We start from the raw sequence: 14,937 nt of genomic DNA on the forward strand, positions 1-14,937 counted from the left end.
CGAACCAACATAACCAATCAGAATCAGATGGCAATTTTGTATAGCTTTATCGATGGTATAGAGAGAGAAAAAAACAAACAAACAAACAAACAATATCTGAACGAAAATGATAGCAAATGAATGGTGTTTATTATAGATGTTAAAGTAGTGAACAACACAGGAAAAGGAAAAAGATCGACTCACGTAACCAAACGCAGACAGTTTTCTTGGCGCACGAGGTGTACGTGAGTTTAGGAAGGAGTTAAGGCTTCGAGACTCGCTGTCTAATGGTACGCTTTTGTAATGTTTCATTCACCACATTCGTCACTTGTGATGGAAAAATGCTTCATTAATTTGGTACGAACAATTCAAAGCAAAACAACAAAAAGTTCATTTCATGCTCCATGTTATCTCCTAGTTTTGTTTCGCTATATAAAAGTGCAAATTTATGTTTCGGTAAAAGTGTAAAACTGCAAAAATAAAATCAAATGGGGAATAGCATGCAAAAATTCATAATGAAGCTAAAACCGAAATTAACAAGATAAACAAGCTAATAAACATTGCAACATAAGTAAAACAAACAAATACACACACAGAACTCTATAAACAAAAGAAGACAGTTGGAATATGTTGTGGAACGTCCTTCGCAGTATTTTGAACGCGAGGCACCTGACAAGGTGACGAAGTAGTCGTAGTATCTTTCGGTGAAAACGGTGAGAAGATAATGATAAAAGATGTAAATAGTAATTTCTTCGCCCTTGCTTCACCGCCACCATTAGTGAGTAAAGTGGGTAACGAGTAGAACAAAGAAAGTCAAAGAATAGAGACACAATCCCAAAATTGAAACGGAAAACCAGAAAACAACATAGATTATCATTAAAGAAAACATACAAACACGTACTCACCTCACACTTGAACCGAAGACGACGGTATTACGTAAGAAAGATGGGCTAAATGAATAAATCTGAGGAGGAAAAATTTGTTTTCCTATGTTTATGTTGTCTTTTGGTTACAATTTGAAGAATACAGAACATTAATGACTCTATTGTTCCTCGGTTGGAAAGACGAGAAATTCATGCTGAGATAGTGCTTGATAGTGCAACTCGGATTTAAAAGAAGACTTTTGATACACCTTGCTGATGAAAGAATGTAAAGTATGAAAACGTAAAGTTCATCCTGATAACTATCCTAATTCGGAGAATATTTGATGTTCCCATTTCGTTACTGGTGGTTTATATTTATGCAAGCTCTATTTGTTAAAAGTGATGCATTTTGGTTTTTAACGACGACGTAAAGCAAACGATGGACATCGACCGAAAGAAGGTAAAAAATCAGAAACATCTCGTAGAATATGCAGTGTTTTTTCTGCCTAAGATTTTTATTCCACATAAAAAAAATATGTGGTTAAAAATATACTCTGGGCAATCATCTGTTCCGAAAGCTTTGGAATATGTCTGTGAACGTGATCGAATCAAACATTAGAGAGAGAGCAAGCATTAAAGAACATAAACTGTAGGTGGTTGTAGAGCGATTATAAAATTTAGCTCGATAGATATGTGCAACAAAATCGAGGGGGTAACCACAGGAGCGAGAATAGATGTGTAAAATTATTGTTATTTATTTTATTTCTATTGCTATATGGACCCGGGTGCGGTAAAGCAACATTCACCACCCCACAGGCAACACATACAAATCATAGACAAAATCATAATTAATATGTACCGTACATTAAAGAAACACTCCGTATACCTAGCAAACAATAAACAATCGTCTCATGCACAGAAACGGTCAAACTAAGTCGCCGCAAGATGAAGACGATGGAGACGCAAAAGACGGTTGGCAGAACCTGCATGAAGGGTGGTTTTGGGATAAAGATAGTGAAACAGAAGCTGCAGGAGGATCTTACGGAAATCAGACCCCGTTTACACGGAAATAAACCTAGAAAATCTGAACAGTAAAAATATGTATCGTTTATACATACATAAACATACACATGAATATACTTGTATAAATCCGTATATAAGTATATAAAATAACCAGATGAACAAGCAGATGCAACAGATGTACTATTTTTCGTTAAAGTTATTGCTCCCTTGTAAAGATATCTCTTCTTGTACGGATTTCGTAGCAAAACACCCACCTTCGTACCTTCCTTCTACTGTGTTAGTCAATTTGTCACTGACTCTCCATTCCTAGAGCTTTCGCGCGACCAGAACAGGCGAAAAAAAAAATAGTGAAGCAAATTAATTGAGCCACTGTCTCAATCTGTGTCCGGATAACCGAGAGCATGCAAGCACGGGCTCCGAAAGTGAATGCTGGGAGTGATGAAACACTGCACCTACTACTGTGTATGTACGCGTACTTTCATCAAGCTGGAGTGTTAGAAATCGCTACTGACCTGTTAGCCACACAGCAATTAGGCAGTTAAGCAATATATTCTGCAACCATTTAACACGTAGAATTATGTACTCCCAGGCGCTAGCCACCAGCTGGCAGAGAAAGGACAGAACAAGCATTGCGTTAACACGCGGAACACGCCAATGCGGACTTCAGACAGACTACAAAGTCCCTTTTAAAAAAAAAACATCTGTTTGGCCCGCCAGTACTGTGGCTCTGATGATATAGGGGTTGGAAAGAAATGGTGGACGATTACATAAATCGCACGAGAAACCACATAATTGTTAGCAAACGATTACACTATAAGCGCTGAGAACGTGCAATACGAGGGGTGGTAGAAAATCATCTCTAGTGCATTTTCTTTAACTTAGAGGAAAACCTGCGAACAAAGTAGACTAACCAGAAGGACACGCAAGGGGCAAGAGAGAAACTGTGTGATGGGGGTGAGAAGCCGGAATGTGCAAAAAAAAAGAACGTGTTCATCAGCAACAGATTGATATAGAAGTATATAAATACCTATCAAAATAAATTGGCATAAATCGAAGGTAAAAAGCAGAAATCAACAGAAAGCAAACGCGCATCGCAACTTGCACGAAGCAACAAAAAACAACAGTAGAAGAAAAGAAAACCAAAATCCTTTTGGGCAGCGCGCGTGAGTGCATAACTCTTTTATATAGCTGTATAGAAAAGAAGGTACCGAAAGCTCGATAATACAATAGTGCGGATGTGCGGAGAAATGAGAGCAAGTTAAAACTAAATGATTGATGTATGGAAACTGAAAACAAGAAAACAAAAATCACCTAGTAATAATTATTAAAATTTCACTTATACTGCAAGAACATTAACAGAGAACGACGCATGTATTGTGGCGACACAACAATAATGGCAGTGTGCGCGCGGGGTCAATACAAACCGGAACAACAATCGCCTGCAGTGATCAGGTCAACTGGGTTAGAATTAGGAAAGAGCAGATACTTTCAACAAACAAACACTTAAACCCAGCACAAACTGAGTTTGACAGGAAAGATCAGAGCAAAACCGTCGGCAAATAGTCATACAATAAAGGTGAGTAATTAAATAAAACTAGGGACACGAAAAGTCGCACAAAAAGTATATAAAAGTGAATGGGATTATAGAACAAACCAGGAATGTCGAAGCAGAACAAACTGAACAAAAGAAATAAAAACTACAAACAAAACAAATGATACCAACCAAAACTACCAACAAATCTTGAGATAAGAGTAGTTACACAAAAGCAGAGCGACTGCTGAACACGATAATATGAACAAGGAAATAACAAGCGTGGTGAAATGTAACATGAAACTTTGAGGAAAATAAAACCAAGAAACCCTATCGGAATATGTGAAAAATAAAGCTGATAAAAAGTTTATATGTGAGTATGCTTTGAATAAAACAATTACGTGATGACAATTGTATTTATGCTTTACAACGGATTGGAACTCGGATTCGACGATCCGGATCTCAGAAACGATTTGAATCAAAAGACTCGAATCCCTGCAGGGATTGGATTTTCCCACCACTAGTATTCATGTATTTTTCAACAGAATGCCGACTGTCAAAGCACGCAGCCACTTTGGGTGGTCAACTTTGAATTGTCGTCACACGATTTCAAACGCTTGAGGGTTAATTGGAAGTTAGGAAAATAATCCTCAAGTCGTCAAAAGAAAAAAGTTTACTTCCAATCAGTATTATACTTGGAACTGTTTAATCCAATCAACGGCTCAGGTTTAACTCAACCGTCATAGGCAATAAATTAATTTTCCTTCTTCTTCTTGGAGTAACTACCATCTTCGGTCTTCCCTGCTGCCTGCATTATGGGCTTACTAGCCTTGGATAGTCAGTCCTCTCGTACAGGGCAGCATCCGGTCTCGGTTGGGATTCGAACCCACGCCGGCAAGGTAGCTCCTCGGCTCTCGTTGGTTGATTTTCTAACTGGCGAAGTCGCGGACAGCCAACAACAAATTTAATTATATAAATTTATTATTTAACAACCAATAATTTTATTATTTAAGTTTTTTAAGTAACCTTAGCCATAAGGTAAATATTGCAGTCGCAGTGAAAAACAACTTTACTATCAGCTTCGTTTCGAAACCTTGGCAAAGCCGACTAGCCTTTCAAGCCGCCAAACCGGCGCTATAACTTTCGCACACAATTTGACAGCCAGGCCGCGACAGCGATACCTGCGAGTAGTGATGGAGAAACTGAATCCCTACAGGGATTCGAATCTTTCGATTCAAATCCATTCTTAGATCCGGATCTTCGGATCCGAATCCCAATCCGTCATATCATACACGCTCATCTAATGCCAATTTTTCATTCATTAATTCAATGAATGATTTACATAAGAATATCAGTATAGTTGACATTATTCTTCTAATTGTATTCAAACAACACGAACAACCTAGTCCTTTTTGGGAATATGCAGACTAACTGATTTACCCGAGAACTGTCCCGAAATTCATTGTTTTTTAAAGGAGTACATTGGTACAACAGGATATCGAGAGAGCGGGTAGTCTGACGCTGTGCTTGCAATGTATTTAGTAAATGTTGTAGTTTTTGAGCTCGTAGTATTGCATTTGTCAACATGGTCTTTGATTATGATGATGATGAGTAAAAAAATGAACAGGAACTTTTTATTTTTATTATCTAATTTATATTAATAGAATGAATGAGTCTACATAGTTTTGAGACACGCGCGCGTAAATGAGGACAATTGGTGGTCATGGCTGTACGAAAAGAACTAATAGTATCTACACATCTCGCTTTAGTTGGGTCACTATGTAATTGGCAGTGGGAACTACAAACAGAGCAGAAATGCCCTCTTACACTCTGGAAAGTGGTGCCTCGTTAACCTTGGGGGACTCGGCGATTTACCTTTCGAGGTGATTGCTCGGGACCGTTGTATGGAAGGAACAAGATCAGGTTCCTTAAGTAGTACTCGTGGGTTTCACCACACTATCAATCATTGATAGCTGGCGGTGTTAACCAATACTGTACGAAAATACCTGCCCTACTCCGGAAAGTGGTCTCCTTTTGCTAGTTGGGAAATCTAAGATATACCTCCTTGTGCAATTGATGGCGACCGTTGTATGAATGGAGCAGAGTTGGATACGATTGTTCTGGAGAGTAATGCCCCAATGCCCCCTCTCGTTTGATGATTTATATTTAATATCGTAAGATACTTTCGTCTCTCTCAAACCTATGTAGGGGTAAGCGGTGGGACTCATCATCATCATCATCATCATGTAAACAAATCAATGTCGGTCTGGAAATTGTTTATCCTAATTTGAATCCCCAGAATCCGATTCAGAATCTGGTAAAAATGGTCTGGTCCTGATGAAATGGGTTTGGTTGGGTAGAGCAACTCCGATAATGGACATTCTACTGTATTTCTTTGTAAAAAATAGGTTCTAGGAATTTTTCTAAATGGGATCCAAATCTTTAGAATCTGTCAGATCGAATCTTTGGAATCCGTCTAGGGATTGAATCTTAGAATCTTCCGAATCCCGATTCTGCCAACACTACCTACGAGTGTGAGGGAGAAAGATCACCGATCGGGTAATGTGAGTGAAAACGAGAAAAGCTGACAATCAGTCTATCAAAGAAGGAGCAGGCATCGGAAAGCAGCAGTCAACGAGGTTTTAGCGAAAACGTAGAGAAAAAATGAATGTTTGTGAAAACAGGATTCACAGTTTCTTCCCATCGCTCCATTGCACGATAATCGCAAACTGAACGTACCGTTGCGTGGCGGAGTCAAGTGTGTCGAACGTTAGTGTGACTCCGCAGATAAAGTGATGCTCCTGAAATAGTGGATCCAAGGATTCCCTACATTGTTGTTGCTGTTGTCCCTGTGCTCTTCTGCTGCAGCTGACAGTTGTTCCAGTCTTCGCGACTCGCGGATATCATCGAGCCGATGTGTATTATGTTTCCTTGAAACGCCAAATGCAGTACGATTGTCCGGATTGGTAGCGAAAAGAAGTTGAATCGAGTGTGGGATTCGCGCACGGTTTACCGTGATATCGTGACACTCGAGATCGACCAGTCCAGGCCGTGCTCCGCCAGAATCCGCAGCCCACTGCGAAGCAGGAAAAATCGACTCTGGGCGCAGTGAGAATATATAGTAAGCATTTGGAACGAATGTTATTTCCCGTCGCGGGTCGTTTGAAGTGAGGTGAAGATGACGGCACTTGACCAGGTCCAAGTGCACGTCCAACACTAGTTGCAGCATCGGCTGGCAGCAGTTAGTAGCGAATTGGCGGCGAGCGTCAATTCTTGCGAACAAAATACGAAAGAGAAATGTGTAAACCATGCCGTACACATCACGCACAAAGTAAACCTTCGAGGTGCAAGTAAAGGGCATAGCACTGTTGTTAGCTGCGCCGAGCTGTTTTTTGTTTCAAATAATCATACGTTGTTTTGCGTGCCTCACCATCGCACGGAAGTGACGACAGTACGAGATGTGTTAGGAATCTTGCGGTCCGCGTAACCTTCAGCTCAATCGGTCGGCGAAAGTGTTTGTCTGTCGCATCGGTTGTCTCGTCTCATGCTAACCGGTGCGGTAGCGGTGTAGGCCTACAATATCTATCGGTTCTGCGGGAAAAAAATGTTCTCCGATCCGCTGCACGCACGGGAGTACTAATCGCTGATGTGTCCTCTTGCAGGTTTCTTATGTAAGCTAACTCAATGTAGGAAGTGGCAAGAGTTCCCTGGATCGGGCCACTGTTTCTCAAATAGAGCGATTTCCACAATCGCTCACAAGGTGAATGTATCAACAAACGACGACAATCGGCGGTGGCATCGAGCACAATGCAAAGCTTGGAACCAGCGTCATGTCAAGAAGCCGATGTAAGAGGCACACACCTTATCCCTCCGTACGGTATGACACCAACAATCCACTTTCCTCATTCGTTCTCGTTTTAGTACATGCTAAATGATGCCTACTGCAAGCTGAGAAAATCTCCCTCGAGGCAATCGTCACTGCTGATCGATCCTCCGCCACAGTATCCGAATCTTCCCAGTCCTATACTTAATGACAGCACGCCACTGTTCAACACATCGTCCTCCGGCGACAGTCCCAATCCGGCCTCGCCATCACCGACGTTCGCCTCACTGACCACCACCAGCCATCACTCCCTGTCCCCGCCGGCAACCCTGCTAGCATCACCATCACCGTCGTCCTCACCGACCGGGCGAACGACCGCGACTTCGTCGACGCCGTCCAAGTCACTGAACCCCGCGTCCCCAGCAGTCAACCACCACCACCACCACCAACACCTTCACCATCATCATCATTTGGAAAAGCGGGTCGCGTCGGAATCGTCCGGCTACGGAAGTGGTTCTCCGTCGAAGAAATCCAAACTCTCGGCCTCCACTGCTTCCTCGTCCCTGTTTCTGGCTTCCTCGCCCACGCCATCGGCGTCTTCCATCACCAGCGGCACAAACACCACCAGCCCAAGTCAGCAACATCACCACCATCATCATCACCATCATCACCATCATCATCATCATAACAGCGGTGGTGACGTGGGGAGTGGCGGCGGTGGTGTTGATGACGGTATTACTGGGAATGGTAGTACCATCACTAGTCCGGGCCAATGGCAGAGGCTGCAGCAGCAGGTCAGTGGGACACCAAATACTCCATCCGGAACGACGAATGCCCGCGGTAGCGGCAGCGTGGGTGTGGGGGTTGAACGGTTCAACATTCATGACAAACTTAAGGAATTGTATCTGGAGCTGTTGGCGGAGGAGGAGGACAGCGGTGAGACGTGTGACCGGCTAAACCTGCGCAGTACATCGTTTCTACTGGAAAAGCTCATCTTACGCGAACAGCTGAACACGCTTATTGTCAATCTCTATCCGGGCAATAAAGGATACTCGCTAGCATTTCGAATAGGATCGCAAAATGACGCGGGCCGAAATGTACGTATTACTTGTATCGAAACACAAACAGGGGGAGGGAAATTCTCTGCAGTTACCTAATCGGTTTCCCATTGTTTTTTTTTTGCAGATATCAAAGAGTGGAGCTGCTGCCAATCTTGCGGCCACTTCGGCGATGGGTACCGGCGTCGGTCCTCCATTTGCGTCGTACGAGGGTTCGATACCGTCCGGTGCTGGTGGTGATCTCAGTAGCGAACTTTTGCAGGAAACGATGCGATGGCCATACGAAGAGGAGGAGCTGCTGGACTGCATCGACCGGGAAGAGTTGCCACTCGTGCTGGTGGACATTCTGGAGAGCAAGTGTCCCAGGCTGTTCTACTGCGGTTGTGTGGTCGCGGAGGTGCGCGACTATCGGCAATCGTTTCCTATGTTTACCTGTGATACTTTCCACGTTCTGCTGAAACCCACCAATCAGGTAAACCCTAGCACGTCAACACACGGGATGAGTCTGTATTTGATATGCTATAATTGATTTACGCACTTTAAGACTTTACTGGCCGACTTGAACCTCCTCACGGCGGACGGTGAGTGGAGTGCCGAGGACAAGCTGGCGCTGGAAAGTCAACTCGTGCTGGCCACCGCGGAACCGCTCTGCCTCGATCCGAACCCAGCCGTCGGCATGATGGTCATCAATCAGCAGCACCGTCGACATTTGCTCAACACCGCGCCGATCCGGCGGCAGGCCAAAAAGTTCTCCCAGGTGGCCGTGAATCGCAAGAGGAAAACGGACCAGTTCACGCACAACTTCGGACTGGAGCTGAGTGACTTTATCAACAAGTATCGAGCGCGTCCGCCGCGCCCGCACGTTGCCCGGCGCGGTGTGGTGAGCTTCACCCAGCCCAAAAAACCCTCCGAAGTGGTGCCAACAGTGAACCTGCCTAGCTTGGAGTTGCCCGAACTGGCGGCACCCGCCGATGTGAATGTGGAAAAGTACGCCCGCAAGTACGAGGCACCGAAGGAGAGCCGCGACTGCATTCCGCAGCTAATCGAGGAGTACATTCTCGAGACGGACCGCGTCGTCAATCGGGGCGATACGCGCGTCTACCACATCAAGCTGTCCATCTTTCAGCGTCCCTCAAACTCGGAGTACCTCGGGGAGCTATACGTCGATCGCGACTACCGTGAGAACGAACGCAACGGAGAGGCTTGCCAGTTCTCGCTGGGAACGCGTGCCCATGCGCATCGGTATATTCAGCAGTTTACGGAAATCTTCACCGAGGAGGGAAGAAAGTCGGTCAAAATCACTCACCTCGTTCCGGGCCAGATTCCGAAGGTTCTCCATACGGCCGGCATGCGGGAGCAAAATGTTCAGCAACAGCAGCAGCAACAACTGCAACAACAACAACAACAAGCACAACAGCATCAACAGCAAATAATGCAACAACAACAGCAACAGCAGCAACAGCAACAACAGCAGCAGCAGCAACAGCATCAGCAGCAACAACAACAACAAACTCATCAGCAGCAGCAACAAACGCTTGTGCAGCAACAAATATCGCAAATTCAACAACGACTTCAGCAGCAATCGCACCCTACCCAAGCATTGCTAACCCGGCTGCAAGCGACAAATCCCACGTTGGCGTCACAAATTGCTACAGCGACCGGTGCCGGTGCCAACGGCAGCATCACCCTGAACGCCACCAACCCGAACACGCTGCCCGGCAATCAGGCCCAGCAACCCCAACCGCTGGCAGCGGTACCAGCGACAACGGCGACGGCGACGAACGTGCATCAAACGCTGACCCATCAGCAGTTGATATCCGCTGCGACCGCTTCGGGGGCAAACATTATCAGTATCAGCCCGGCACCCGGGGTCTCCACGGCGCAGGCACAATTGACGCAACCTACACAGCAGCAAACGCAGATTCACATTCAGCCACAGCATCTGATAGCGGCAGCAGCAGCCGCAGCTGCAGCAGGTGGCCACCAGCAACAGCAACAGCAACAACAGCAGCAACTGTTCACTGCCGGTGCTTGTGATACAACCAGTACTGCCACTGGTGGAGTGGTGGCCACCGTGGGCAGCGGTACATCGTCGACCGTCGCAACGCCACATGGAACGACCATCACGCTACAATCGCAAACACAAGCGGCACCACAACAACAACACCACCAGGGTGTGCAGCAGCAGCAGACGCTCAGCTTGAGCAACGGATCGCTGCTTTTGCTGCAACCATCCGGGCAGATATCGAACCTTACGATGACAACCAACGCCGCGGGCCACCAGCAGGTGCTTGCAACGCAGGGCGGTGGTGCAGGAACTGCAGGTGGCGGGTCGGCGGGCAACGCAACGGTCGGTAATGCGCCTCAGAGTTTCACCTTCTCCTCGGGCGGACAAACGGCGACCATTATCAATCAGGCTGGTGCACGTGGCATGGGAAATGCCGTTCCGTTGCTCGTGCGCCTGGATAACGCCAAGGTAACGCGTGATGCTTCCGGTAACCTAGTGTCCACACTGGCGCAGCAGCAGCCAACCACCGCCGGGCAGCTGCAGATACAAGCTCAACAGGGACAAAATGCTGGCCAACAACTGCAACAGCAGCAACAACAGCAACAGAGCCAGAATACGATACACACAACAAACCCGGAAATCAAAGCGATTGCAATAAGTATCATGAACTCGGCAAATCAGTTTAACCGACAACAGCAACAACAGGCGCAGCAGCAGCAGCAGCAGCAGCAGCAGCAGCAGCAGCAGCAGCAGCAACAGCAGCAACAACAGCAGCAGCAACAACAACAACAGCAACAACAACAGCAGCAACAACAACCTAGCGTCAAATCGAATAGCAACGCAGCGATTCTGAGCCTTCTCAATAGTGCACCGGCTGCAATGACAAATTCGCCGGTGCTGAGCAGTAGTCTAACGTTGCCCGCTGGTAAAACAGTGGCCGATGTGCAACAGCATCATCAGCAACAGCAACAACAGCAGCAACACCAGCACCAGCAGCATACCATCCATCATCATCAATCTGTCGGTGTGGGTGGTACAACGACGACGACGATAAGTGGCAGCGCGGCAGCGGCCCTTTTCAACAGCGTTGGAGCGCGCAAAATAAGTATCCAACAAGCGCAAGCGAGCCAGAACCGTGTCCTGAACCACGCCAACCTCATCACCGTCAGCAGCGGCACCGGATCAAACACTCAACAGTTGATTAACATCCAAGCAAGCGATATTCAGCAGCAGCAGCAGCAGCAACAGCATCCGACATCGCAAGTAGGCATCCAGCAGCAGCAGCTACAACATCCGCAGCAGCAGGTAACTCAGCACTCGGCGGGAAATATTCGCGTTACTATGTCGGCCCTTGCTACGCAACTGGCTTCGCCACCAGCGATTCTGACAACCTCCAATTTACCGCAGAGCTTCAACGTTGCTGCCGCTGCGGCCGCGGCAGCCGCTGCGTCATCGTCCGGTGGCCAGGTGGTGTCCAGTACGAACGCCGTCTCCAGCACCAACGCCGGTGGGGGTACGTTCGCGGGCACTAGCGGGATAGCCACGCCCGGGGGCAGTAAACTCATCATCAACAGTGCGAACCAGCAGCAGCGCGTGCTCAACATTAACACGAACGCTGCTGGGACTGCAACCTCCACTGCGGCCGTCGTTGCTGCCGCCTTCGGGGGTTCGATTCGCCGTGTCAGCGCAATGGGCGGTGGGGGAAACGCTGGCGATGGTATTCAGCTGCAGATTCAGGGACTGTCGGCGGCTCAGAACAACCCAGGGCTGGTCACCACCTCCACATCCGGCAACGATGGAATGCGACGGACCGTCGTGACGGATCAGTTGCAGATACAAAGTATCGCTTCTCCCGGCAGTGATCACTCGAACGCGTCGTCAGCCTCATTGGCTAGCAATAGCAATGGTGGTGGCGGAGGACTGAATGGAAACAACAGTAGCAACAGTGGCAGCAGCATAATCTTTAACAACATGTCTGGTTTAAGTGCTTTGCTCGCGAATAGCGGAACGGCTGGTGTCGTCGGGGGTAGCGTTAACGTCGATGGTACGGTCATGCAGAATCCCTCGGTCTCGGTGGTGAGCATTGGCGGATCGGTCTCTAGCAGCAACAGCAGCGGCAGCAACAACAATAGTAACGGTGGTACTACCGTGTGCAGTAGCAGCAACACTAACCCAGCATTAATCGAAAGACTGAACTCATCTAGTAGCATAAACCTTACCAATAGCGGTAACCTGCCGTCGGCGAGTCCCGGTTTGCAGTTTACCATACCGTCGCCCAAAACGCCTCAGCAATCTCAAACGCATCTGCAGATCCAATCACCCGCCAGCACGATATCGCCGCTATCTAGTCCACCACCGCAGGTTACCATTCTTCCTCAGCAGCAGCAACAGCAGCAGCAGCAGCATCTGCAAGTGCAACAGCAACCTCAACAACCGCAGCAACAACAGTCCCAAGCAGCCCAGGCTATCTCTCAACAGCAGCAACAACAGCAACAACAGCCTACTACGGTCAACTTGCAGGGGTTGAATTTTGCTAGCCTTCATGGTGCAATGACTTCCATCCCCGGGTTGCAAAATGTACAGGTGAGCATCATTATAAGGAACATTACCGAGTTAAAATGACGCCTTTCTCGATGTAAGCAAAGAGTCTACGCACACGTTTATTTTTTCTTTCGGAACCCCGTCAAAAAAAGCGTCGCCTGCTCGGATTGATCTGATATTTCTTCATACTGAGTGTTGTGTTTGCTTTTCTTTACAGGTACAAATTCCCGGGCTTGCTCAACCCATCTCGTTGTCGCTCTCCTCCGCCCCCTCCGGAGCGACGGCGGGTGTGCTGAACAACTCGGCCGGAAACAACACTGGTCAAACGACCAGCCTGCTCGTATCGGTGCCAGTAACTAATACAACGCAGGTAGTAAATACCATCAACGCCGGTGGCAACAGTAATGTACTTTCAGGCAACTCACAAACAACCCAAACCGTCGTCCTCACGAACCCACAGACGAGTGGTTCCAGCTTGCTCTCCCTTCCAATTGGTAAGATATCATCGAACCCCCACGCAAAAAGAGATAGCAAAGAAATTATAATCGTGCTCCATATTGTTTTATTTTAGCTCAAATTGTCACCTCTGGTATGAAAGGCCTGGGCCAGCAGGGTATACGTGCTGGTACACCGCTGACGATGAGTACCGGACAACCAGGGCAACAGATTCAGCTACTGAATATAAGCCAACGGTCTCGCACTGGCCAGCTACCCGTAGTAAGCTGCGCTGGGACTACGCCAATCATGACCAAGCAACTGGCCGCTCGGGTGGCTCAACACCGCCAGCAGATGGCAACGGTAGGAGGCTCGACGCTGAAAATAGCATCACCTATAACGGGTAAGCGCGAAAAAGCAACAGAGTGAGAATAAGTAACGGTTGTTTTGCATGAGTAATGAAACATAATGCGGGCCATTGGTCCGCATAATTATGTGATTGCACCGCTGACTCATACATGTAACGAATTTCCCCAGCATCCCCTCATGGTGGACAACTCAGCAATACATTGAACGTAACGACGAATGCCACATCCAATCAACAACTGTTAATGACTACGAAACAGCTACAGCTAAAATTGCAACAGCAGCAGCAGCAGCAACAACAAGCGCAACAGCAGCAGCAACAAATTATCACAACCACCAATAGCCAACAACCAGTGACGACAACGCAAATCCACATCCAACAGCAGCAGCCGCAGCAACAACAACAGCAGCCAACCGTAGCACAACATCAAAACTCTCAACAGATAAACATTATCAACAACACCGTTATGACACCGCTGTCCCTGTCTAGTCCGGTTGTTGTTGCCACGGCGGGTGGTAGTGCACAGCAACAGCAACAGCAGCAGCAGCAAACAACGCATCCAAACATAAGCGCAATTGCAGCGGCCGCGGCGGCAGCAGCAGGCAAGCACCGAAGACGATCTGCTGCCGATATGAACAAGTGAAGAACCGAACGCAAATAGCTGCCCTGATAGTGCAGCCGCTAACGCTATTAGTTATTGGCATATTAACTGCTGCTGTCGCTTCACTGCAACATAGTTCTTACTAAGCTACTGTTGCTGATACTGCGGCAGACGTTGTTAATGGTTGCTATAAGCAGGACAGCAGTGAAAAGACAAATCATCTGCTTTGTAAAATGCGCCTTGCGCGTGAAATGCGAAAAAACTTTGAAAATAAGCGATCGTACCAGTTACCATTTCGGAGACGCTTTACGATAGAAGAACAGGCCCCTAGAGGTACGATTTGGCGTTCCACTGAGAAGGTACCTCCTGTCGTTTTCAGTAGCAGGTGCGTCAGAAAAGAGATCATCGTATGCTGCAATGGGCAAACAATCTCCGAAACACCCAATTGTGCACGGTTGTTGTTTTGTTCTTCTTTTATGTGAATGATTTTAAAGTGCTTGCTACTAATAATGATAGTTTTATATTGTCTTGACATTTTCCTTGTTTTTTTTTCTCTCTCTTTTGAATGCTTCCATTGTATACCATCGGGACTGGCTTTAATTTTTGCCAACATTTGACGTCCCTCGAATAGTCAGGAAATGTTGGCAAGATTAGTTCGAACGGGCTGAATAATTATTCGTGTTGAAGGTATATTTTACGTTGTTTTCG

The 14,937-nt window shown here is 47.0% G+C and overlaps 1 protein-coding gene across 1 annotated transcript; it reads left to right on the plus strand.

The window, feature by feature from the left end:
- The first annotated feature begins 6,202 nt into the window (after positions 1-6,202).
- On the plus strand, positions 6,203-14,421 carry LOC131288137 (uncharacterized). Its single transcript, XM_058317249.1, has 10 exons — positions 6,203-6,517; positions 7,059-7,242; positions 7,318-8,316; positions 8,405-8,749; positions 8,822-10,990; positions 11,090-12,697; positions 12,749-12,868; positions 13,044-13,320; positions 13,398-13,664; positions 13,799-14,421. The coding sequence occupies exons 2-10, from the start codon at positions 7,204-7,206 to the stop codon at positions 14,269-14,271; spliced, it is 6,297 nt and encodes a 2,098-aa protein (XP_058173232.1). The 5' UTR covers positions 6,203-6,517; positions 7,059-7,203; the 3' UTR covers positions 14,272-14,421.
- Positions 14,422-14,937: the final 516 nt, after the last annotated feature.

The sequence above is a fragment of the Anopheles ziemanni genome, chromosome 3 (assembly GCF_943734765.1).
Source record: "Anopheles ziemanni chromosome 3, idAnoZiCoDA_A2_x.2, whole genome shotgun sequence".
Taxonomy (NCBI): Eukaryota; Metazoa; Arthropoda; class Insecta; order Diptera; family Culicidae; genus Anopheles; species Anopheles ziemanni.

Excerpts from the sequence above, each read along its gene's own strand:
- LOC131288137 (XM_058317249.1), top strand. The coding sequence starts at position 7,204 with ATGCAAAGCTTGGAACCAGCGTCATGTCAAGAAGCCGAT. Across the intron at positions 8,750-8,821 it reads TGCTGAAACCCACCAATCAG|ACTTTACTGGCCGACTTGAA; the intron begins GTAAACCCTAGC and ends ACGCACTTTAAG. Across the intron at positions 12,869-13,043 it reads CCGGGTTGCAAAATGTACAG|GTACAAATTCCCGGGCTTGC; the intron begins GTGAGCATCATT and ends TTTTCTTTACAG.